This window comes from Anabrus simplex, chromosome 1 (genome assembly GCF_040414725.1).
Source record: "Anabrus simplex isolate iqAnaSimp1 chromosome 1, ASM4041472v1, whole genome shotgun sequence".
Taxonomy (NCBI): domain Eukaryota; kingdom Metazoa; phylum Arthropoda; class Insecta; order Orthoptera; family Tettigoniidae; genus Anabrus; species Anabrus simplex.
This window is the reverse complement of record NC_090265.1, coordinates 394040199-394066606: the sequence shown is the minus strand read 5'-3', so window position 1 is coordinate 394066606 and position 26408 is coordinate 394040199. Positions and strand designations below refer to the sequence as shown.

Here is a 26408-nt window from a genome sequence, read left to right as displayed (position 1 = left end):
TCCCACCTAAACCTCGGATATGCTTTCTTTTTTTTTTTTTTGCTATTTGCTTTACATCGCACCGACACAGATATGTCTTATGGCGATGATGGGACAGGAGAGGCCTAGGAATGGGAAGGAAGCGGCCGTGGCCTTAATTAAGGTACAGCCCCAGCATTTGCCTGGTGTGAAAATGGGGAAACCACGGAAAACCATCTTCAGGGCTGCCAACAGTGGGGTTCGAACCCACTATCTCCCGATTACTGGATACTGGCCGCACTTAAGCGACTGCAGCTATCGAGCTCGGCCGGATATGCTTTGGGGCATAGATCATTCCGTCTGGACAGTCATGAGGGAGGCCAATAATTTCTTTGATTGCACCTTTTAACAGCTTATCAACATCTTTCAGAAAGCTATTTTTGATTTTGGTTACTGGAGCGCATTGAAGATGGTATATAAGACTCGGCCATATATACAAATTGATGACAGATATCTTTTGATATGGTTTCAGCATTGGAGAGATGTATAACTTTGTAATGTTTGTCGTTAAGTCTGCAATTACAGTTGACTTGTCAAATACAATCTCATCAATGAAATTAACTCTAAGGTATTTAATACATTCTTCATTAGATGTCAATGAACATATAATGGACCCATCTATATTGAGGATTTCAGCAGGAGACAGTATTCCACTTCTAATACAAATTAATCTTCTTTTAACTGGATTGATTCTTAGGCCAACTGATGCTAGACAGTTTTCTGGTTGGAACATATGGTTGCTGATACTGGATTCATCTTTTGCTATCAGGGCAATGTCATCAGCAAAAGCTAAAAAATACAGTATTTGCATGGGCACCCATCTGACAGTTTGCAGGGGGGGGGGGGGCTAGATCTGGGGGGGTATGTAGTATTTTTAACATTTTGGGAGATGAATGACGACTTGTATTCTACGGTAGAATAAAACCCACGGTATACCCTGCCTTTTCATGGGGGTGGAGGGTGACCCCCTTGTCCCAGGGCAGGAGCGCCCTTGAGTATTTGTAATTCGTCGACTACTGCAAAACTGAGAATAATGGAAACATCATGCTCATAAAGCTCTTTTAATGTATTATCAATAGCTAGATTAAACAGACAAGGGGATAAAGGAGAGCCTTCAGTAACTCCTTTTAGCTTTCTTCTTCGAAAGCCTAATTCAAATCAAAGCCACGTAAGTCACAGATGGATACAGCGAAACAATAAACATGGAGATTATAACCAAGACGTGATAGTAAGAGAAAGTGTAATGTAGTAGGTGATGGTACTTGATGGTGCTCAGCCACTCATGTGTATACAAAACAAATATTTGAAAATTAAACCCAATTTGAAGAAAAAGCCTGATTCCAATGCAGTGATCTTTTCTACAAAGCTTTCATTCCTCCACATTGAACTGTCAATGCAGCTGTCACATTCAAGATTAGTTCAAGGATGAAACAAACATATGGTAGATGAATTTAAAAATTGGTAAATCTGACCTAACACTGCTATCTTCTCTGTCCTATAAAATCATATCTGGAAACATCTGGTGTGTACTTACACAATGTAAAAAACAAAACAATAAATACAAAAACGGAAATGAAATAATACAGGACCCCAAATAATGGTGTTGAAATTCAGCGAGGCGATAGTTTGGGTACACATTCCCGATGTAACCATGGTTTGAATATGAATTGCAGTGGTGGTGTGATCTGCGTGATGCATTGGTATTCATATGCTGTTGCCCCGTCAGGCAAGTGTGCACCTGGTCTTCATGTATATACCTCCATCCTGCCATAGCAGAAGAAACTGATGCAGTTTCTTAACATTTCATCCTAGTCTTACAGAAATGTACAAAATACAATCGACATGCTTCACACAGTCCCATTATGTGACCCTTATCAAAGTCATTTTTAGCTGTGCAAATGTGTGGTGATCCTATCTTTGTGGCATGGCAGTGCGTTCATATTATTGGAATGAAATTTGATAATACACTATTCAAGTACTACTAACATGGCCCTGTTGAAGTCTGTAGCACTAGCATACATTTGCTCTTAATTGTGGAATTCTGAAATATTTTGTTTGGATCATTTTACTTGCATGGACATATTCCATTTTACTTCCTCTAGCTTGCACTCTTCTGTATGTTGCCTTTTAAATTCTGTCAGTATACTAATGTGGTGACAATGATGTCTGCAGTCTGATATCTTGCATCGGCACATGTAGGTCTTTTGGTGAAGAAAGAGAAAGGAAAGGGCTAGGAGTGGAAGGAAGTGTCCATGGCCTTAATTAAGATACAACCTCAGCACTTGCCTGGTGTGAAAATGGGAAACCACGGAAAACCATCTTCAGGACTGCCGGCAGTGGGGCTCAAACCCGTTATCTCCCAAATGCAAAATGACAGCTATGTGACCCAAACCATGCAGCCCCTCACTCGGTACACCCACTAAAAGTTGTAAAGATATTATATACAAACAGAGTAAGTACCACAATGAATAGAAATTTCCAGTAGTATAATGATAAATCAACTCAGAAATGATATATTATGAGAATTAGGACTTACCCTGAAAAAGTAATTGAGAGTAAAGGTATCAAGATAGCCTTTTCCATGCACATCAAGTATGCGAAACAGATAATGTAATGATTGGGGTTCTTGACGATTCTCCATCGCAAGCACAAAATCCAAGTATGTCTTGTAGTCCATTTCCCCATCGTATGTCAGGCATTCTTGAAATACTCTTTCCATGAACACCTTGGTTAACGTTCCAGTTCCATACCTGATAATATACATATGGTAAATAATCAGGAATTTTAAAATTCATAGCTATTTTACTCCCCTTTTCTGCTATTCACTGAAAAACAAAAATTAAAATATACTTCGAGATTAAACTGTAATATACCGTATTATACTGTATATACACTTTCTGATCAGAAGTATCTGGACAACTACTCAAAACTGTCAAGATAGTGTTCTTGGATATACTGTCCAGAGTGGACATTAATGGGTGGTATGAATAAACATGAGTATTTTATATAAAGAACTTTTCTAAGAAAATACTCCACTTCATAAAGTTCCTGATGTTGCACTCTTATGCTGAGCATAATTATACTCATGGAGTCTGAGATTAGATTCTCATTTGCAGTTTGAATAAAAAGAGAGTACCTTCTCAGATTGCTAAGTATATACTCACTTTATATTGAGTATGGCTAATCGTTGTTTTAGTCGTGAGCATCTCAGTTGGTACACCCACTACAAGTTGTAAAGATATTACAAACAGAATAATGAACGTACTCAAGTACCGCAATGAATAGAAATTTCCAGTGGTATTTCACTGGTGGATATGTCATACAAGATATTGCCCAGAGCATTACTGCAAAGAGCTGAACCTTAGTTGGATCACCAACTTGGGGAGTATCAAGCAGGCTTTAGGAAAGGAAGATCTTGCCCTGAACAGATCTTAAACCTCAGAAACATTTTAACATACCAGAAGCAGAGGGTGAAACCGTATATAGTGATTTTTGTAGACTTCCAAAAAGCTTACGATTCCATAGACAGAGAGTCGTTGTTCAATATTTTTGAGGAGTTTGGCTTGGACGGGAAAACTTTAAACATTATCAAGGAGATGCTCACGAATACGTTCTCTAAAGTCAGATTCATGGGAGAACTATCCGAATGTTTTGAGGTCAGAACAGGGGTCCAGCAAGGGGATGGTTTCTCCCCTCAGTTGTTCAACTGTGCACTTGAAAAAGTTGCGAGGGAATGGAATGCAAGAACGAGAGGGGGAATAAGATTTGGAATACAAAACAAAGGAATCACGATTAAGTGTTTGGCATTTGCTGACGACTTGACACTGCTTGGAGAAACATGGGAGGAAGCAAAAGAACAAATCGCCGAATTACAAGAGCAGGCGGGGAAGATAGGACTTAAGATTTCTTTCTAAAAGACGAAGATCATGACGAATATACTTGACACTCCTAAGGGAATTAAAGTAGGAGCTCAAAAAATAGAGATGGTGAAGAGTTTCAAGTACCTAGGAGAATGGATTGAATGGAACAACCTTGAAGGGAAAGCAGTGGAAGTGAGAAAGAACAAAATGGAACTAGCTTTCTAGAAAACCAAAAACACATACAATAAGAAAGCCCTCTCTTGGAACACCAAAATAAGGCATTATAACACAGTAATTAAGCCGGAAGCACTCTATGCAACAGAGACACTAGTCATGGGAGGAAAGGGCAAATGGAGAAAATGGAAATCAATGAGAGGAAAATATTGAGGAAGATCATGGGTCCCAAATTCCAAAATAACAAACAAGTTTTTTATAGAAACGAATCCCTCTACGTAAAGTCGGAGAGACTCTCGGATACCATGAGGAAAAGGAGGATTGATTTATATGGACACATATTCCGAATGAATCCTGACAGATCTTGGACTTCTTTTACAAACAAACAAAAAAAAAGCTTTAAGGAAGTTAAAAAGGATCTGAGAGATCTTAAGATTACCAAACTCATGTTAAAGAATGGTACAGCCAAAACCGTGACCAAAGACAAAACTAACAGGTTCTAAGTTAAGAAAAACACCAGAAAACCGATTCAGATATCAGAGGAGGAAAGAAGGAGATCAGTTAGAATCAGTTAGAATGAAGAACTACTGGGAGAAGAAAAGAGCACAAGCATCTAAGAAGTGATTGATCTAACGTACCCCAAAGATGGGTGATTCGAAATGAAGAAGATAAATCAACTTAGAAATGATATATTATGGGAATTAGGACCTACCCTGAAAAAGTAATTGAGAGTAAAGGAATCAAAAGGTAGCCTTTTCCATGCACATCAAGTAAGCAATTGATTGATCTTAACTGTGAGAGATTAAAAATAACGAGCTGAGTTTATTAATAATGTGACACTTTGTGAAAAACTTTCCACGGGAGACACAAGAACATGTGAATTCTAAGATTTTTTAAGTCCATATTATTTTCTCGATTTATCCCAGTATTTCTGGAATCACTGGAGCAACCTGGCTCATTCTGGTTTAAGGCTGGATGTCTTTCCTAAAACTACATGATTTTTCAAGTGACAATACCAACCTGAGATAGACCAGGAATGAATCTTCAACCGTCCTATGCTAATCATACCCTTCCCCCTTAAAAGACAATAACATATTTTTAATGAATTCATTTGGGCCATAGAAACTGGAAACAAAAGGAAGCATTATTAAGAATATAATTCAACTAAAAAGCATTAAGAAGACCAGTAGGTCACCCTGGATTTCAATTTGGTATAGGAAACTTTGCATTCATCAAACAACTATGTCCAAACGTTTTGTTAAGGTTATGTACCTCACCATGGCTTAAGTTGCAGCATGGATTAAATTTCCTTACAGTGATCCTAAATTCAATGTTATAAAACAGGAGAGTACTTTTCCAGACTGATGGATATTCTTGACTGCACTCATGTTATGGTGGCTCATTTTATGGTGATGAGTAGACAATGGATTTCTATACTGATACCTGTTTTGTTTCCTGATATGCAGACTTCCAAAACCGACAAGGATGTGCGTTTGAAGGCGAAACTGAATGATTTACTAAGTTTAATCACATATATGCATATTTGCATATATTTGAGATTAGTGCATATACAGATTTGTTGTGCATGTGTTTGAATTTTATTGTACATTATTAACATGTTTTACAAGCATTCTTCAAGTCATGTAATTAATGCCATGAACTCTTTCGGAATGAGTGGTGGTGCTCTGAATAAACATTACAACTATGGTAATCAAGGAAAAGTCAAATCAAAAACACAGCATTCATCAATTCCTGCCTACATTGTAAATGTGTATTATATAAATGATATTTGTTTCTTTACGTGCAGTTATTTTTATTAATACTATTACTGTTATTATTGTTAATATTGTTTTCATGCTACTGTCATCAGTAGTTATTATTAACATTGTTGTAGGTTAAGACTGGTTAAGTGTAAGAAAGGCATCACCACCACCATCACCACAACAACAACAATAATTGGCGACTGCATGGAGCGACAGTCCAAATAAGCATCAACTGAATGCTTCCTTACGAGAGTTATGAGGAATTTACACACCAAAATTCGTGGCTTGTCTATCATCTGTACCAAGAATGGGATAAATATTGCTTCAGAGAGGAAGGAAAAAGCACTACTGGTGAAATGACTAAATGGGCTAAATGCTGATGGGCTACAGGAACCTCAGTATGGCTGGATTTCAATTCTATTCCTATGATCGAAGCAAATTAGTCTGTGCACAATTTTCAGTGCTGATTATCGCCATCTAGGTTAGTGAATTGTCCGGTAACGCGATTTTAAGTTTAATAATGTTATTTGGTTTACGTCCCACTAACTACTTTTACGGTTTTCGGAGACGCCGAGGTGCCGGAATTTAGTCCCACAGGAGTTCTTTTACGTGCCAGTAAATCTACCGACACGGGGCTGTCGTATTTGAGCACCTTCAAATACCACCGGACTGAGCCAGGATCGAACCTGCCAAGTTGGGGTTAGAAGGTCAGCGCCTTAACCGTCTGAGCCACTCAGCCTGGCGATTTTAAGTTTGACTTTTAAGCAAAGTCATGGACAATGTCAGAACAAAGAAGTAGTAGAAGTTACCTTATAAAATGCTAGATTGAAGGCGACGCAGATTATACCATATATAATTTTGTTATTGATGCTTTCACGGCCCGTACTTACTGACATGATACTTTTGGGCTTATGCCGTGTCAAGAAAATAAGGTGAAATTCTTTACGTTTCGCAGAGAACCATGCTCTGCATCATCAGAAGAAAATCTTGACTGTCCACGAGAAAGGCTTCTTAAATAAAAATAATAAAATAATTTTTTGTCGTGTTTATGACAAACAGGTTCCCTGTGAAAAAAAAAAAAAGTACCAGCTCACACAGCTCATATAATGCTAAGCAAATTGGTAGCGGCAGGACAAAACAAACCTTACTGACACAAGAGCTTCCATTCACTTCAGGACAAAATGAGCTTACCCGTGATTTGTGTCACATAATGATTGCTGCAAATATTCCATGGAAAAGAATGACCAACCCTCATTTCCGTAGCTTTCTTCAGAAGTATTGCAACCAGACTAATCCTCAAGAATCTACAGTTCGGAAAGTGTACTTGGACAAATGTTTCAATTCAGTGATGGATGAAATCTGAAGTGAGTTACTTGACTGATCTTGGGAGTTGTAGATGAGACTACGATGCATGTGGTAGATACATAGCAAACATGTTGGTCGGGAAGTTGAGCGAAGATGAACTGGGTACCTTGTTATCTCTTGCAAAGAGTTGGAAAGGGCAAATCATTCTACAATCGCCGAGTGCTTGACGTTCGCTTTGTCAATGATTCGATCCACATGCTCTGGCCTTCAGGTGGGCACAACAGTCAGCTCCAGGTATTTCTGATTGATTCTGCCAGCTACATGTTAAAAGCCATTGCAGCACTGAAGGTATTTTATCCTAATTTGATTCACTCAACATGCGCAGCTCACGGCCTTAACCCTTACAATGCTACGCCCGAGATAAATAATATGAAAATGGCAGTGAAACAAAAGTATGATGTTAACCAAACATTTATGTTAATACTTTTTTTAATAGCCTTTCTTGTTCTATACCCATTAATAGACATTGGATTTATATGCTGTATAAATCACCAAAATAAAAATGCAACTATGCTCCAAAACTTGGTGAAATATGAACTTAAGTATGCACTTATTTCCATGCTGTTAAACACTTTTATGAAATGCAACCATAAGATTTCTTTACTAGACTCACACGATTCACCCACACCAATACATAAAATCATGAACTGAATGAAAAACAAAAAAAATCATACTTTACTTATAGTTTTGGCTTTTCCACTAGTACAAACAAGCCATGCATAGTTTATTAGATGTATCAATCTATCAGTGTTCATTTTTAATAAAACATATTCACATGTTTCATACATAAGACACAGTGTGTTGACACACAAGATAAATCATTAGTAAGGCTGTAAGAAAACCATGTATAGAACACAAACATGAAGAAACACACTTAAACACACATCCCTCTCTCATTTTACACTGCACACCCTACTTTTCCTGTCCGTAATTTGCTTTGCAGTATACTACAACAATCTTCTCCAAGTTTTCTGGTATAAATTTGTGGCATTTGTCTGTTAAAATTGCGGAAAATGACCCTTTACATCTACAGATGTGAGAGGGCAGTACAAATAAAAGTTGTTGGTAGTAAGTGAAGTCTTCGCACAAGGTAGACCACCCGATTACAGTATGTTTTAAGGGAGTGATGGTCAGATACACTTGGTAACACAATGTTATGACATAGATGTGCACTTGAATTAATTAATGATCTCAAATAAGAGAATGACTTGCATAATTTCTAGATATGATGTTTAATCATAATATTTTAAGGAATATATGGACTTAAAGGGAGTTATCTTTATCTCTGTAAGAAGAAATGCCAAGAAATATGAGAACATGTTTGAAAGACGGCGTATATCTTCGTTCCGTATTCTGTCTCTCAATGAGACCTGGAGTATTTTTCTTTCCATTTTGCACTGGCATATCTGGATCATTTTCCTTTGTTTTAGTGTTAGCACCCAGGTTTGGCATCCATATAGTAGGACTGGTATCACACATTTTTCTAGGACTTCAGCTTTAAGGGTGAGTTTCCGAGTCTTGTCTGTCAGTATGAACTTTAGAGACCAGAACCTCTTCCATGCTTGTCCTATTCGCCGTTTGACCTCTTTTTCTGAACAGTTTGAGAATGATATGTTCTGGCCAAGGTATACACATTCCTTTACATATTCCAGTATTTCTCCGTTTACACTAACTGGAGTTTCCAGTGCATTAGTCAGCAATTTTGTTTTTCTTGGATTCATTGTCAGGCCCGCTTCTTTGCTGATGTTGTCTAATTCTATTATCATTTGTTCTAGCTCCGTTGCCAACTCTGCCACCAATACGATGTCATCTGCAAATCGTAAGTGCGTTAGTCTTGCTCCATCTATTTTGATGCCGTATTTGTTTTCCCAATCTAGTTTTCTGAACTGATTCTCCAGTAAGCACGTGAATAATTTTGGTGAGAGAGGGTGCCCTTGCTTAACTCATCTTTCTATCTTGATGTTCTTTCCTTCTCTTTCTGTTTTTATTCTGGCCTCGCTGCCTTCGTAGAGTTTATCCAGGAGTCTAATGTATTTGTTCTGGATCCCTTGTTTGCTCAGTGCTTCTAAAACGTATTCCCGTTCCACGGAGTCGAATGCTTTGTTGTAGTCCACAAATGCTATATAGACATCCAGATTGAATTCTTGTGTTTTCTCGATCAGTTGATTCACTGCTTGTAGGTGGTCTGATGTACTGTAATTTGTTCTAAATCCTGCTTGCGTCACTGGTGGTTGTTCATCTAGTGTCTTCGCCATTCTCTTAGTTAGGATCTTCATGAAGAGTTTGTAAAGATTTACAATTAGGTTGATAGGTCTGTAGTTATTTATATTGTCTTTGGCTCCTTTTTTTGTGCAGAAGTATGATGATGCTTTGTTTCTACTCCCTTGGTATGTCTTCTGATTCAAGTATCTTGTTAAATAGCGTAGTGATGAATGGGGTTATGTCTTCTTCACCCCATTTCAGGAATTCATTGTAGATTACATCTTCCCCTGGGGATTTTGCATTCTTTGCTTCCCTTATGGCTGCTCTTACTTCACTGGGAAGAATGGGTGGTATTTCTTCCTCAATGTCCTCTTTTGGCATCTTATGACACTGTGTGCCATTTTGGGAATTACTTGTATATAATTTCCTGTAGAATTCTGTCGCTTGTGTCACTATCTGTTCTCTCTTGGCTTGTCTTTTACCATTACTGTCTTTCACTCCCAGTATCCAATGTTTGTCAGGAGTTAATTCCTTTCGGATCTTCTTCATTGATTTTGTATTTTTCATGATTTCTTTGACTACTTCCGTGTTGTGGTCTCTGATGTCTTTTCGGATTTCCCTTTTCGTTTGTTTATTGATTTTTGTATATTCCAGCTTTGTGCGTTCATTTTCTTTGGCTTGTGGTTTCAGACGTTCTCTTTCTTCGATCAGTCTTTTAGTACTATCCTTTAGTTTTATTCTATTTCTTCTTCTGTTTCCCGGTGTCGAGGATTGCGTGATTGAGAGGGATATGCAGTTTACGAGCTCTGTATAATATTGTTGTGCCTTCAGGTCTGTTTGTTGACTAAGCTTTTGTATATTCTGTTCGATCTGTACTTTCGGGGTTTGGGGTCGTCTTGTTGAAGTAGTGCCTCTTTTCCTTCTTTATTCTCATTTTCAGTCGGACCATTCTGTGGACTGTATCGAATTTTAGACCACTGATTACTTGGATGTCTTTTACAACTTCTAGGCTATCAGCTAGGATGTAGTCTATTTCATTTTTGGTTTTTCCATTCAGAGCGATCCACGTCCATTTACTTTCTGGGTGTTTCTTGTAGAAGGTGTTTACAATTTTTAATCTTTGTCCTAGTGCAAACTGTATGAGTCTGTCTCCCCTTTCATTTCTTGTTCCATATCCATATAGTCCCATGGGATCTTCGTCCTCGTATTCCTTTTTCCCTACTTTGCTGTTGAAGTCACCAATTATGAATGTTCTGTGTGCTTTGTAGTCTGTTAGAGTGTCTTCTAGAAGCGTGTAGAACTCTTCGATCTCTTTTTCTGTGCTTGCCTCTGTGGGTGCGTATACCTGGATTATTGTGATTTTGATGTTTGTTATTTTTAGGGATAATACCATGATCCTCTGAGATTCCTCTTATTTCCAGTATATTCTGTTTCAAATGGCTTTTAATTATGAAACCTACGCCTTTTTGTCCTCTTGTTTCCCCTATGTAGCTAAAAATGTTGCCATTTTCTTTTTCTATTTTATCTTCGCCGTATTGTCTGACTTCGCTGAGGCCCAGTATATCGAATTTTATGTTCTTGAGTGCATTTTGGAGTTCCAGTTCCTTGCCTTCAGTTCTTAGGGTTCTAACGTTAAGCGTAGCTAGTATTAATTCATCCTGGTTGCGTGTTGACTGTTTGTGCTCTGAGGTTTGCAATTTTACTTTCCCCCGTTTTTTAAATTCATGTCATTCCAGTGTATCCATTGGCCGTTCAGCATTATTTTCTGGTAACCCACCCTAACATCACTGTTACCCTTGTCCCTTTCTTCCTTTACTGCATATCATAAATGAACATTTGAAACCTTACATTAGATATCAGTACCTGTCAGAACAGGTTGGCTTTGTCAAGGGAAGAGGAACTATAGAACAGATTCTAAATATCCATCAGTTGGTTGAAAAGGCACATGAATTCAACATTCCTTTGTTTCTGTGTTTCATTGACTACCAAAAGGCCTTTGATTGTGTTTTGTGGCCTAAGTTGTGGTGTGTTCTAGAGGAAATGGGAATTCCATCTCATCTCATTTCATTTATAAAAGGCTTATACGATAACAACTTGGCCAAAGTCAGAGTTGATGGTGATCTATCATCAAGTTTCAAAGTCTCCAAAGGTGTGAGACAAGGATACATTTTATCACCTCAATTGCAGGGAAGAAAAATGGTTGAATATATCATGAGGCATGCCCTCGACAGTTGGGAAGGAGGATTTTTGATTGGTGGGAAGAGAATTAATAACCTCCGTTTTGCAGACGACACCACACTTGTAGCCAGCAGTGTACAGGAGCTTGTTGAGATAATGGACCGTGTACAAAAGCAAAGTCACAATCTTGGTATGGAAATTAACTGGAGCAAGACAAAACTAATGATTGTCAACAAAGGTGCAGAGACTCAGCTGCCACAGCACCTGAACAATCTCCAAAGAATATATGAAGAGATAGAACATTTAACACAGTATGTACCAGGTGACGAGAATCTAATTGTGATGGAAGACTGGAATGCAGTGGTAGGCCTAGGAAGAGAAGGAAATACGATGTGCATTCAAGTTCTAAGGCCTCCGATTTTTTTTCTCCAGACTGGAAAGAAATAGAAACATGTGCATTGTTTTAAAATGAGCCCGCGTTCGTTGTCAAAACGTCACAGAGATGGCAGCACTATACGACAGATGGAATTTTAGCGCCAGCCGCGAGAATGAGAACTGTTTTAGATAATTAAAATGGCGACGTTTTCCTTACTTGAACAGCGTGCAATCATTCGTTTTTTGAATTTGCGTGGTGTGACACCAATTGAAATTCATCGACAGTTGAAGGAGACATGTGGTGATGGAGTTATGGATGTGTCGAAGGTGCGTTCGTGGGTGCGACAGTTTAATGAAGGCAGAACATTGTGTGACAACAAGCCGAAACAACTTCGGGCTAGCACAAGCCAGTCTGACGACATGATCGAGAAAGTGGAGAGAATTGTTTTGGGGGATCGCCGAATGACTGTTGAACAGATCGCCTCCAGTGTTGGCATTTCCGTGGGTTCTGTGTACACAATCCTGCATGACGACCTGAAAATGCGAAAAGTATCATCCAGGTGGGTGCCACGAATGCTGACAACGCACCCGCACATCGAGCTAACGTTACGCAAACGTTTCTTCGTGAAAACAACTTTGAAGTGATTCCTCATGCTCCCTACTCACCTGACCTGGCTCCTAGTGACTTTTGGCTTTTTCCAACAATGAAAGACACTCTCCGTGGCTGCACATTCACCAGCCGTGCTGCTATTGCCTCAGCGATTTTCCAGTGGTCAAAACAGACTCCTAAAGAAGCCTTCGCCGCTGCCATGGAATCATGGCGTCGACGTTGTGAAAAATGTGTATGTCTGCAGGGCGATTACGTCGAGAAGTAACGCCAGTTTCATCGTTTTCGGGTGAGTAGTTAGTTAGAAAAAAAATCGGAGGCCTTAGAACTTGAATGCACCTCGTACAGTAGGAGAATTCGGACTGGGACAAAGGAATGAAAGAGGAGTGTTGGCTGGTTGAATTCTGCATGGATCATAGGGCTGGTTTACATGGGTAGAGTAGCGAGACGAGTAGAATAGATAGTAGAGTAGCCACGTTACTCTACACTGTCTGGTAGAGTTGACACTCGTATCATTCATACGGGAGTAGAGTCATACAGTAGAGTAGAGTAGTAGCACCATGTCAAGACCCAAGCACATCGTAATGAAGAGTTTAAAGACATTTGCAAACATATTAATGCAAGAGGTTAGTGAGGCGTTAGAAGAAGCAAATGAGGAAAGAAGGGAGTGGGTAAGAGGCTGGCTTAGGAGAGATACACTCGGGGCATCAACATTAATTCTGAGAGAACTTGCGACAGAGTATAAAGAAGAATACAGAAAGTGTATGAGATTGACGCCTGATAACTTTCAGACACTGTTAGATGCTATAACACCACAAATTCAAAGACACGACACAGTGATGAGAGATGCAATAACACCGAGATTTAAGCTTGAGGTGACTCTGAAGTTCTTGGCCACTGATAATAGCCATCAATACACAGTAAATCATGCTGGCGTAGGCCTAATTTGTAGTAGCTTCTTTGCCATAAATACCCCGATTACGGATCTATTTATATAATTTGTTGGTTCGTTGCTTGTACGGCCTAAGTGTAGAGCTTAAGCTTCAAGACCTGACATTGTACTGTAAACAATAATTATTTTGGATATTCTGAACAAAATATGAAAATTATTCTATTTGTCGTGGACATTACTGTTATTGCTTAAAATTAATGGCATTGGCAAGTGATATGTAGAAGACTCTACGCATGTTATTAATATGATTAAAGTACACAGTCCTTCATCACCGTCTAACTTAAACACGTCCAGACACATGATGAACACTCTGTGTAACACTGAAACTTGAGAAACCTTCATTTAAAGGAACAATCCAGCTGACACTTGTTTATATTTGTTGTTGCATCTTCGAAACTATTATAGGTTTAGGAATATTTAAAATCCTTCTTCCATCGACAAGAGGGAGGTCTGTTCTCCATTATAGGACAATACACCTGCATGTGTTTGACCTCCATAGGTGTACTTCCCCTTAATATCACTCAGCTATAATGTTACGTTATGGATGAGTAGGCTTTTAGTATTCTTCTTTCTTTTTTAATCTGTTTACCCTCCAGGATTGGTTTTCCCTCGGACTCAGCAAGGGATCCCACCTCTACCACCTCTAGGGCAGTGTCCTGGAGTGTGAGACATTGGGTCGGGGGATACAACTGGTGAGGATGACCAGTACCTCTCCCAGGTGGCCTCATCTGCTATGCTGAACAGGGGCCTTGGTGGGGATGGGAAGACTGGAAGGGATAGACAACGAGAGGGAAGGAAGCGGCCGTGGCCTTAAGTTAGGTACCATCCCGGCATTTGCCTGGAGGAGAAGCGGGAAACCATGGAAAACCGCTTCCAGGATGGCTGAGGTGGAAATCGAACCCACCTCTACTGAGCTGAACTCCCGAGGCTGAGTGGACCCCGTTCCAGCCCTTGTACCACTTTTCAAATTTTGTGGCAGAGTCGGGAATCGAACCTGGACCTCCGGGGGTGGCAGCTAATCACACTAACAACACCACAGAGGCGGACGGCTTTTAGTATTACCTTCCAAATTATACTTTACTAAACCATTTAATTTTTTTTTTTTTGCTAGGGGCTTTACGTCGCACCGACACAGATAGGTCTTATGGCGACGATGGGATAGGAAAGGCCTAGGAGTTGGAAGGAAGCGGCCGTGTCCTTACTTAAGGTACAGCCCCAGCATTTGCCTGGTGTGAAAATGGGAAACCACGGAAAACCATCTTCAGGGCTGCCGATAGTGGGATTCGAACCTACTATCTCCCGGATGCAAACTCACATCCGCGCGCCTCTACGCGCACGGCCAACTCGCCCGGTAAACCATTTAAGAGAGGGAGTGTAGATGTCTGCGGCACCATCTCCAGACTTCTTGGATTTACAAATTTTCATCAGTTCTTGGTTGTAGGTACATCACATTTTTAAAAAAATTTCTGTTTAAGTTCCATAACACCAAAACCCTCTTTACCCATCTTCGTAATCAAGTCCTCTTCCGCCGCCCGTCTCATATTTTAGTTTCTGTAAATAATGCTGTTTATGTTCCATAAACATTCTTTTTTCGCTGTACAGTTCTACAAATTTGCATGTTTCTTCTTCCGTACACTTGATTTTGCTACCAAATAAACGCACAAAAATGCTCAGTTTACTCAACGGGGGGTCAGTACACACATGGAAATAGTCGAATGACGCGCCAACTGAAAAATCGGCCTTCTCCGCCAGCTCTCGGAGCTCGGTTCTGGTGGAGGGGGAAGGGTAGTGGTAGAGTTACTTTACCACTGCGGAAACCCGCTCTACTCTACTGCGTACTAGCTACTCTACTCTACTTGCTACTATCCGAGTCGTTTACACGATGCTAGTAGCTCTACTATCTACTCTACTCGCCTCGCTACTCTACCCGTGTAAACCAGCCCATAATTTAGTCCTTGCTAATACTTGGTTTAAACACCACAAGTGACTGTATATGTGGACGAGACCTGGAGACACTGGAAGGTATCAAACAAACGTCATTATGATTAGGCAGAGATTCAGAAAACAGGTGTTGGATTGCAAGATTTTTCCCAGGAGCAGACCACAACGTGTTGGTCATGAAATGCCACCTGAAGTTGAAGAAATTGAAGAAAGGAAAAAATGCAAGGACATGGAATCTAAACAAGCTGAAAGAAAAGAGTGAGTGACTGTGTCAAGGAACATGTTGAAAAAGGGCTAAATGAAAAAGGCTGAAGGAAACACAATACAGGAAGATTGGCAGTTGTGAAGAACAAGGTCTCTAGGACTGCTGAAGTTAGGAAGAAAGGAAAGATCAACTTAGAATCAATGGATAACTCAGGAGATACTACACCTGACTGATGAACTACGAAAATACAAGAATGCAAAAAATTAAGAGGGAAGATAATAATACAGACGATTAAAGAATGAAGTGGACAGAAAATGCAGGACAGCTAAGGAAGAATGGCTGAAGGACAAGTGCAAGGATGTTGATTGTATGGTCCTAGGAAAGGTAGATGCTGCATACAGGAAATTCACGGAAACCTATGGAGAAAGGAAAATTTGGCATATGTATATTAAGAGCTCAGATGGAAAACCACTTCTAGAGAAAGAAGACAAGATAGAAAGATGGCAGGAACATATCCATCAGTTGTATCAAGGTAAAGACGTAGCTGATATGGTTCTGGAACAAGAAGAGGCTGTTGATGCTGATGAAATGGGAGATCCAATTTTGAGATCAGAATAGGGATGCACTGAAACACTACCGATAGATGTCTCACGTGTAGTACCCGGTATGCGCTTGCCGATCGTCATTTGTTTGTATGTGTTTTTAATGGAAGTTACCTAGTTAAATGCTGAAATTAAAGATTTAATATATCGTTACAACAAAGCTGACAAGAAAATTGTGATGTCTGACTATTGCTGTGTCCCAATGTCCCAAAATCAAGGTCGACCGTATTCATACCATCAGTTTCCTAAGCAAGATGCTATCCGTAAAAAGTGGTTGCATGCGATTCGTAGGCAGGACCTAGGAGTGACTCCTAATATCAAAGTCTGCACGAAACATTTTATAGTTGAAGATTATGTCATTACTGAAACTGGCAAGTAAGCTAATTAGTACTAATTAAGGAATAATTTTATAATAATATAGTACATTCTGAAAAGTTAATATGACCTATTTCAATAATTTTAGGCGAAAGACAAAGACTTAAGGAGAACGTTGTACCTTCAATATTGTCATGGTATGGCACCGGTACCTTGGAAATAACTCGCAGAGCAAGAAGATATAGAAGTAGAAAAACAGCCATAACACCGTGTGTGGTACGGAACCTAAATCGCACAGTGACCTATAATTTGACACTGGAGCACCATCATTTTCAGACTTCCTGAACGTTACTTCCAAATTTGAAATTTATATACCGGTATGGTCCGAAACAATAATCCTGAAACTAGTGCGCTACACAGAAATGAAGTTCAGTTGTACTGGATGTAGCCCCCGGCACTGCTGTCATAGCAATGTCGTGCCTTATGTACGCCTATAACCGGCAAAGAAAAGAAAAAATACCATATTAGGAATGTTTTCAAAATGCTATTTGTACTTTAAGAATTCAATCTTAACAAAAACGCTAAAAGAAGGAGTTGCTGCATTTATTCCTTACTGGTACCTTTCAACCAACTCTTGCATTTTTCCGGATAATTTTTCGCCCCTTTTCTTCAATTCTGCTTCCAAATCCGCAATCGTCATTGCACCTATACCATTTCCCGTCTTGTTGAAAACATTAGCAGAATATGGTAACTCCATTTTAATGCATTTAAAGCAAAAGTTTCGTTTCGATGATCGCAAATGTAGGAATACTCCATATAAATCTCATGTAAAACAGTCGAGCAGCGGAAAGCGCATACCAGGTACTACCATTACGCTGCCTAGCGGACAAGTTTTGCGTGATACATCCCTATTGAACAAAGCTTTGAGAGACTTAAATAGGAACAAGACACCTGGAATTGATGACATTCCCTCTGAATTACTGACTGCCTTAGGAGAAACCAGCATGGCTAGGTTATTCCATTTAGGGCCAGTTCGACGATCTGCTGGTAAACTGGCTGGCAGGTGTGCGGGAGGTAAACTACTTGGGGGTGTAAATCAGCTGCTACTTTGGCTTGCGTGTAATCACTTCCACGCATGCGCTAGGTAGCTACCCGGAGCTAGACCCCGATATAGGGGGTTGGCTAGACTGATTTTGAGCGACTTCTCGCTTTCGAGTGACGTGCTATCTATCGGTAGTTTATGAAGCTCATTTAGATTGTCTTATTTTCCTGTGCTTGCATGTGCTGATTATCACCAAAAAGCCTAATAAGGGGAGTTTTAAGAGTTATGGACAACGATTTTGTCAAGCTTTCGTGATTTTAATCTATAGCTTCAAAATCAATACCTAATTGGGATTAAAATCTCCGAGATTACATTTTCTAGTTACAAGTAACTATTCTCATTTTGGTTCCGTATTGAAGTTAACGTATGTCTCAAATATTATTACAATATTTTTAAGTCCACCTGTTCAGTACAATATTGTATTGTATTGAACAGTACAATATTGTATTGTATTGAACAGGTGGACTTAAAAATATTGTAATAATATTTGAGACATTACATTTTCTTACGCCAGTTATAACCTGTCATGTAAGGCAGCGTTCTGGTAAGTATTCTAGTAGTAGATTGGTCAAGTCGCTCGCTTCGTAACAGAAGGTACACAGGTTCTCTTCGTCTTTCTAATTTACATTTAAACATTTATTTTCGTTCCCTGCTGTTATTCTTAACTCTCTTTTAGGCACTTTCATATATGTACATATACATACAGTCGAACCTGCCCTAACGGACACCCTTATTCAGCAGACACCTGCCTATACGGACAATTTCCCTCGGAACCGACTTTATTTTGCATAAGACAAGTGTTAAATTGGCCTCATTTAAGTGGACAACTCAAACTCTGGACAGCGGACATCGCCATTTGTCCCGTCCACTTGACTTAAGCGGACACTTTACACGTTGCAGGACAATTTATTACGCCGGACCACATGTCATCCTTTCTTTTAAAACCATTCTTCAGACATAAGGAAATCCCTCTTGAATGTTTGTACTATTTCGAGTGCGAGGGGGGAGAGTGTACATCGGAATGCAGTTCATCCTAGTGGTGTAGAGGCCTATTCCGAGAATTCTAATTGCCCAGAAATGCTGCCAGAGACTGTTGACTCACAAGTTACCTGGGGATTTTCGTCCCTTCTTGCATCATTCTATTCATAACTCGGATTGTCGCTGATAAGGTCGAGCTCAGGTAGTTAACTTGAGAAGGAAAAGACAGTACAGGTGCTAATCAGTGAGACAGAAATACCGTAGCAGTTCAGTTGTCTGTTAAACATGAGTAACAAGGGACGATCGTGTTTAGATCTCGAGGCAAGAAGAAATGTAATTATAGAAATGTAATTATAGAAATAATTATAGAAATGTAATTATAGAATTATAGAAAGCTTGCCGAAAAATTCAACTGCAGGAAAACTCAAATAAACACCATTGTGAAGAATAGAAATAAAATTTTAAATGAGTGGGAGGAAAATAGGAATCGAGGAGTGCAAAGAAAGCAGGAGTCAGTTTTTTCAGAAGTGAACGTTGCGGTATATGAGTGGTTCAAGTATGCTCGAGTGAGGAAACTGTGTGTGAGTGGACCAATGTTACAAGAAAAATCTCGAGAAATCGCAAATTATCTGAAAGTTGAGAATTTTGTAGCTAGCAATGGTTGGTTAGATTGTTTTAGAAAATGTCATAATGTTAGTTTCAAAACAGTCTGTGGAGAAGGTGGTGATGTGTCTGCGACTGAAGTAGCGGATTGGAAGGATAGGTTACCCGACATTTTGAATAGTTACGAACTGAAAGACATTTTGAATGTTGATAAAACTGGTCTGTTCTTTAGGACAATCCCGAAGAAGTCACTGACTTTGCCGAATGAAAGTTGCAAGGGTGGGAAAATGTCAAAAGAAAGAATCACCATCATATTTTGTTGTAACGCACTCGGTGAAAAGGAAAATCGGTAAATCCTTGAGACCCAGGTGCTTTAAAAACATGGACTTAAATTGTCTTGGTGTTGAATGCCATGAGAATAAAAAGGCATGGATGACGTCAGCAATATTCGAGAATTGGCTCCTAGCTTTGGATTCCAAGATGAAGGCCAGAAACCATAACGTGATCTTATTGCTAGATAATGCTATGTGCCATCCAGAAATACGGCTTTCAAATGTAAAACTCTTGTTCCTTCCACCCAATACCACTTCTCATCTTCAGCCATTGGATCAAGGAATCATTCAAGCATTCAAATTAGACTATCGTAAGAGGGTTTTACGGTCGTTAGTGGCACACATGGATGAAGCAGACTCAGCTTTTGATTTGATGAAGAAGATCAATGTTGGCGATGCAGTTTCGTGGACAAAGACAGCCTGGAATGCAGTCAGCGAAAACACAATCAGGAAATGCTTTGCAAAATGCGGCATAGTTAATTCTACAGTTGAAGAACAAGCAGAGGTAGAGGTTCGAAATGAATATGATGAACTTCAGACTGTAGCAATGATAGCTGGATTGACGTATGATATTGAAGCCGAAGAAGAGAATATTCCTTGCTGTGATGATCTTGAGGGCGACTGGCAGTCCCGACTCCAGGACGCACTTTACGGTAAGCTTTCCGTGTTAACAAGTTATACAGTAATTGTGTGTTGCACGTATCGTAAGGTCCATATTTGTTTGCACCTCAACTCCTCATTCATTTTCTTCTTGTGATAGACAGCTTTTAATTCTTTTAAGCTAAATTTCCAGCTTTCATTTAATTCACTGCACTTTGTAAATATTTCTAGCTATCCATAGAAGCCTTCATTAGTCGTACAAAAGGATCATTTTGAATACAGTAAAACTTTTTATCGTTTTACAGAGCCCGAATCAGGAACGAAAAGTGACGATGACGGTGAGGCGGAAGAAGAACAAGAAGTTCTGACAATGAAGCAGGGACTAAATATGCTTAAACAGATAAAGAATTTGTGTATCATGCTGGACCGCGAGTACGGCGAGAACACTATGGAACCATTTAACAGACTTTATTCCGTTTTCGAGAATATCGCAGTTAAGAAAACATGTGCTAAATTTACACAGACGAAGCTTTACAATTACTTCACGAAGCTGTAATGCTTGCAAATGATGTAAAATCACTTATAATAACTCTCTATGAAATGCTAACACAGAAATGACTTAGAATAATAAAAATAAAGATATGTATGCTTATATTTAAGGTGGATGTTCTTTGCCGTTAAAATGTTCAATCTTTTTACAAACTTATTTTAGTGGACACCTCTTGTAACGGACATATTTTCTTGGAACCGACGGTGTCCGCAGAAGGGAGGTTCGACTCTATTGCCTTTGAAGATTCTGTCTGCAGGCTTCAGTGAACTGATTAAGTATCTCCATGATCCTCTATTTGCAACTAGCTCTGTGACCTCGTTTAGTTCCACATGCTTCCATTTATTGATAAAGTATTTCATTCTAATGTTAAACTTTATGAAGATAAAAGTTCGAAGATACTGTAAATGTAAAGAACTAATAGGGGTAAATATCCATTCATAGGATGAGGAATTAGGGAATGGAATAGTTTCCAATTTCCTTGAAATCATTTACGAGAAGACTAGGTAAACAACTGATAGGGAATCTGCTACCTGGGCGACAGTTCTATATGCTATATGCCTTACTACTATAATGATGATTTGAATTAATCATAACATCACTTTCTGTAAGTAGCACACATATAAAGCGTTTTCCTAGTAGATATAATATTGTGATTAAACATTTCAATGAAATATATTATTAACAAAAGAACATATGAAAAGAGGCATACAGATGAATACAACACTAATAATGAAAATAAAGAATATACGGTATGATGAAAACTCGAACCTGCATACCTCATATTATGAAGCAAGCGCATTAGTCATTACGCTATCAGAGCGCTTGGGGGTAATTGAGATACGTATACTGACTTATACTGGTGTCAGAAAACTAAAAAATTAAAATTAGAAAATTAAAGCCCATCTGAGATGATTTCCAAATAGGTTTTGATTTTATATCTTTGCAGAGTTACTTTGCGAAAGCTTGACGTATGAAATATGTCCCTGACGCTGTCGATGTGAGAGGCTGATGTGACCGTTGCAACTCAAGGGAAGCATCAATGCAATACAATATCGATCACTCTTACAATATCATGCTTTTATCAACATACTAAGCTAATTTAAGCTGTATGTCACCAGAAATGAAGCTAATAACGTTCAGCTCTCAAATCTTGGTCGGCAGGTAAAGTCTTATCGGGCCCTCGAGTGGCTGATAAATTACTCGCCGGGTAACTATGAATTATGCTGTTATGCTGCCGATAGTGCTACCTGGGAGTGGTCGGATGGAAATATCCTTTTATGCAGAGCGCAAGTTATGCGGTACTTTACCCGCAGGTGGCAGAACCGGCCCTTAGTGTGCAAGATGAATGAGACAGGAAAAGTGCCATCTGACATTCGGCAGAATGTTGTTATACCTATTGCCAAGAAAGCCGGTGTTGACAAGGGTGAAAACTACTGTAATATTAGTTTAGTATCTCACGCTTGCAAAATTTTAACACGCATTATTTACAGAAGAATGGAAAGACAAGTTGAATCTGGGTTGGGAGAAGATAAATTTGGCTTCAGAAGAAATGTAGGAACACGTGAAGTAATCTTGAACCTTTACATCTGATTTTATAGGATAGAATTAAAAAGGTCAAGCCCACATACATGGCGTTTGTAAATCTAGAAAAAGGGATTCGATGATGTTGATTGGACCAAACTATTTGAGATTCTGAGGTGATCAGGATCAGATACCGAGAATAAATAATTATTTACAATCTGTATAAAAATCAGTCTGCAGTGATAAGAATTGAGGGCTTCGAAAAGGACGTATCAATCCAGAAAGGAGTGAGCAAAGTTGCAGTCTGTCCTCCTCCTTTTCAATGTTTATATAGAAGAGGCAGTAAAGGAAGTCAAAGAGGAATTTGAGAACGGAAGTAAAATCCGAGGAGAGGAAATCAAAACCCTGAGATTTGCCAATTATATTGTTCATTTATCTGAGACTGCAGAAGATCTGGAGAAACTGCTGAATGGTTTGGATGGAGTCTTTGGTAAGGAGTACAAGGTGAAAATAAATAAGTCCAAAATAAAAGTAATGGAGTGCAGCTGAACAGTCAGGTGACGCAAGGAATCTTAGATTAGGAAATGTCTTAAAGGATGTAGATGAATATCGTTACTTAGGTAGTAAAATAACTTAACATTGGCAGAAGTAAGGAGGATATAAAATACAGAGTAGCACAAGCAAGGAAAGCCTTTCTTAAGAAAAGCGATTTGCTCATTTCGAACATTGATACAGGAATTAGAAAGGTGTCTTTGAAGACTTTCGCCTGGAGCGTGGCATTGTATGGAAGTGAAATATGGACGATAACTAGCTCAGAAAGAAAGAGGATAGAAGCTTTTGAAATGTGGTGTTATAGAAGAACGCTGAAGGTGAGACGGATAGATCGAATCACGAATTAAGAGTTAATAAATCGAATTGGTGAGGAGATCGATTTGGCTAAATTTGACCACAAGAAGAAATAGAATGATAGGACATATATTAAGACACCCAGGACTTGTTCAGCTAATTTTTGAGGGACGTGTAGACGGTAAGAACAGTTGGGGTAGACCAAGGTATGAATATGACAAGCATATTAGAGCAGATGTAGGATGCAGCAGTTTCGAAGAAATGAAAAGGTTAGCACAGAACAGAGTGACACGGAGAGCTTCAGCAAAGCGTCTGCGAAGTGATGCCACCACCACCACCACCACCACCACAGATCATGATGAAGTTTATATCGTACGATCACTGTACTTCCCAGATTAACTTATTTGCCATTTGTTGGTCATGCTTCCTGTCATTCACATTACTTTCCAAATTGACATTTGGTAAATTGAGATCACCTGCTACAATTACGTTCCTTTCTATATTGTTTCACACATAGCTAATTATCTTATCAAATAATTCTCAATCAGATGATTGAGATAACCCTTTCCAGATCTGTAAACTCCAAAAAACATCAAGTTGCCTATTGTCTTCAGAGATGAGCCTTAGACCCAGAATTTCATTTTTGTCATTTTTATTTTTCGTAGCTTAATTCTTTTTTCACCAGAATGATTACTCCCCCTCCTACCATTCCTATTCTATCTCTTAGATAAACACTCCAGTTCCGCGAGAACATTTCTGCATCCATTATATCATTTCTCAGCCATGATTCAACTATTACAATATCTGGTGAGTATATATATCTATTCCATTCTTTACAATACTTCAGTTCAACACTAACATTTTTTGCCATCCCTACTTGACTCCCAGATCCCTGTACCCTTATCACAGCTCCCTAGTCCACCTAGTCCCGGCTGTCGATGATGGTTGTATATAAATGATTGATGAGACTGCAGCCAACAGTCTCTTAAAGAGCAACATTAAACTATCTTGAATGATCTGGATGGTTAACAGACCCCTCGTCATTTTCAGTTCCCACAGTAATTATCACCTCCTCTTTACTTCATTGGGAATAATTTCTTTTTGTATCCACAAAATATGGGGTTTGATGAGATCCAATGAAAGGTCACACTGGAATTTCTTCCCAAAAATATCTATCAAGTCTTGATTGTCTTATAAATGACTACAGCATCGATTCCTCTAACATACATCACACTAAAAAAAAATTTCAAGGGCCAGCCAGCATTGGCAGTTTCTAAAAACACTGTATTCTTCACACATTCTGTCCAGGATATCCACTGCAAATTCTGTCTTACTGTAGAATATTATAGGGCCTGGCTTTTATTAATTCCCAGTGTCTTGGTCAATTTCCCTATTCCTCCACAGTGTCCATAGTTCAAAATCACATGAGAAACTTCATGAAGATGGTAAAAATATAATGGATATTAAACAAGAAATTATAACATCTGTGCTCGTGTGGGTGACTATTGTCTACCACCTCCTTATGAGATGCCATAATAATGAACTGTCTAGAGGAAATAATTTTAAACTTCACAAGTATACTTAAAATATTTTTAGGATTGCATAAAATTCTCATGTAAAAAGTTAAAAAAATCAAAACTATTGAGAAAATTGTACCTCTGGATGACAACAGGCATCTACGTGAACACTGGAGTATTAAGAATAAAGCCAGATTAAAAATGAAAATAGGGGCTCACCCTGAAAGCTCCTCACGATTCAGCATACCATTATGATCTTTGTCAAGATTCAAATACTGTCCATATACACGCAAGGCTGATGGGGCCGAAAACCAGTTGGAATCTTGTAGATCCTTAGGCAGGTCAACATCACGTAACTGGGACAGTAAGCAATAATTTATTTCATGAATCTTGTAAACATTATGGCAAGAGTGGAAGGGAGGATGAATGATAAAGCATTTTTTGCTTGTGTATTAAAGTTGTTTTGGTATTTTTTTAAAAAGAGAGGAAATATATTTTATAATACACTTACTGAAAAAAAAAAAAAAAAAACCATAATAAATAAAAAGGTAGAGGAATTGCCGGTTTGCTGCAAACCTCGGCATACATTTACATCTCAGACAAATAGTCAAATGATTAGCACAGTACATGATTAGTTGAATGGTCTTGCCACCTCGCCATAAACCTGCTTTCATCTGTGGTCTATAAAAGGCCTCGCACAGGCTACTCAAATGTTGTGGACTGGTGATCATGGTTGTGTAAACCTTCTTACCATTCGACATGCCTCTGCGATGCAATCAAAGAGAATTTACAAAGTTAACAGAGTTCGAGAGAGGATGTATTATTGTAATGTACAAGGCTGGATGGTCATATCAGCGAACTGCCAACCACCTATGCCATTCTGATAAGACTATTAGGGCATGCGGAACCAGTGGATGCGTGAGGGACAATTGCCGGATCCTCTAAAAAGCATGTGCAGGTCCAACTGTTTCGTCGCCCACCCTCCAGAGACAGGTAGCCTCATGGTTGCAGGACTCTGTATTGGCCCAAATGATTACTAGGCACTTGGCTGAAGGGAATTTGGTCTCGCGGCACCCATTGTGTGTCCTGCCATTGATACATGTCCACCGTTGCCTCCGTTTGTAGTGGTGTCAAGAACGAGAAACCTAAACTGTTACAGACTGGAACCAGGCTGTAGTGACGTGTGTAATGACAAAACCAGGTTCTTTTCGTGCTAGAACATTTACAAGTTGTTTTACGTTGCACTGACACAGTTAGGTCTTATGGCGATGATGGGACAGCTACGAGCTAGGAGTGGGAAGTGGCCATGGCCTTAATTAAAGTACAGCCCCAGCATTTGCCTGGTGTGAAAATGGGAAACCATGGAAAACCATCTTCAGGGCTACCGACAGTGGGGTTCGATCCCACTATCTCCCGAATACTGGATACCGGCCGCACGTAAGCGGCTACAGATATCGAGCTCAGTTTGCTAGAACAAAACGGCCGTGTTCATTTCAGGAGACCTCATGCTGTGTGTCTCAATCCTGCAATTGCTGTTGAATGACAAACTGCCCCCAATGTTGACGTGATGGGGCTATCATGTATGAAAGACGATCACTGCTAGTAATGATACGAGTGTCAATAATGGCGCAGACATATGTGCAGGTGCAGCCACAATTGTCACCGCTAATGGTAGGGCTTCCAAACGTTCTATTCCAGAAGGATAATGCTCAGTCGCACACAGCAAGGGTATTACAAGAATGCCCAATACCCAGATTTACCACCAACTGAATATGTCTGGGACCACGTGGTATGCAAAAAAT

The 26408-nt window shown here is 39.3% G+C and overlaps 1 protein-coding gene across 1 annotated transcript in view; it reads right to left on the bottom strand.

The window, feature by feature from the left end:
- Window positions 1-26408, bottom strand: part of LOC136866509 (serine/threonine-protein phosphatase 2A regulatory subunit B'' subunit gamma) — a 94532-nt gene that overhangs the window by 17535 nt on the left and 50589 nt on the right. The window contains exons 7-8 of the mRNA XM_067143549.2: window positions 24826-24962; window positions 2555-2768 (exon numbers count right to left, since the gene is read on the bottom strand). Coding sequence (XP_066999650.1) covers window positions 2555-2768; window positions 24826-24962 — 351 coding nt within the window. The remainder of the gene's footprint in view (window positions 1-2554; window positions 2769-24825; window positions 24963-26408) is intronic.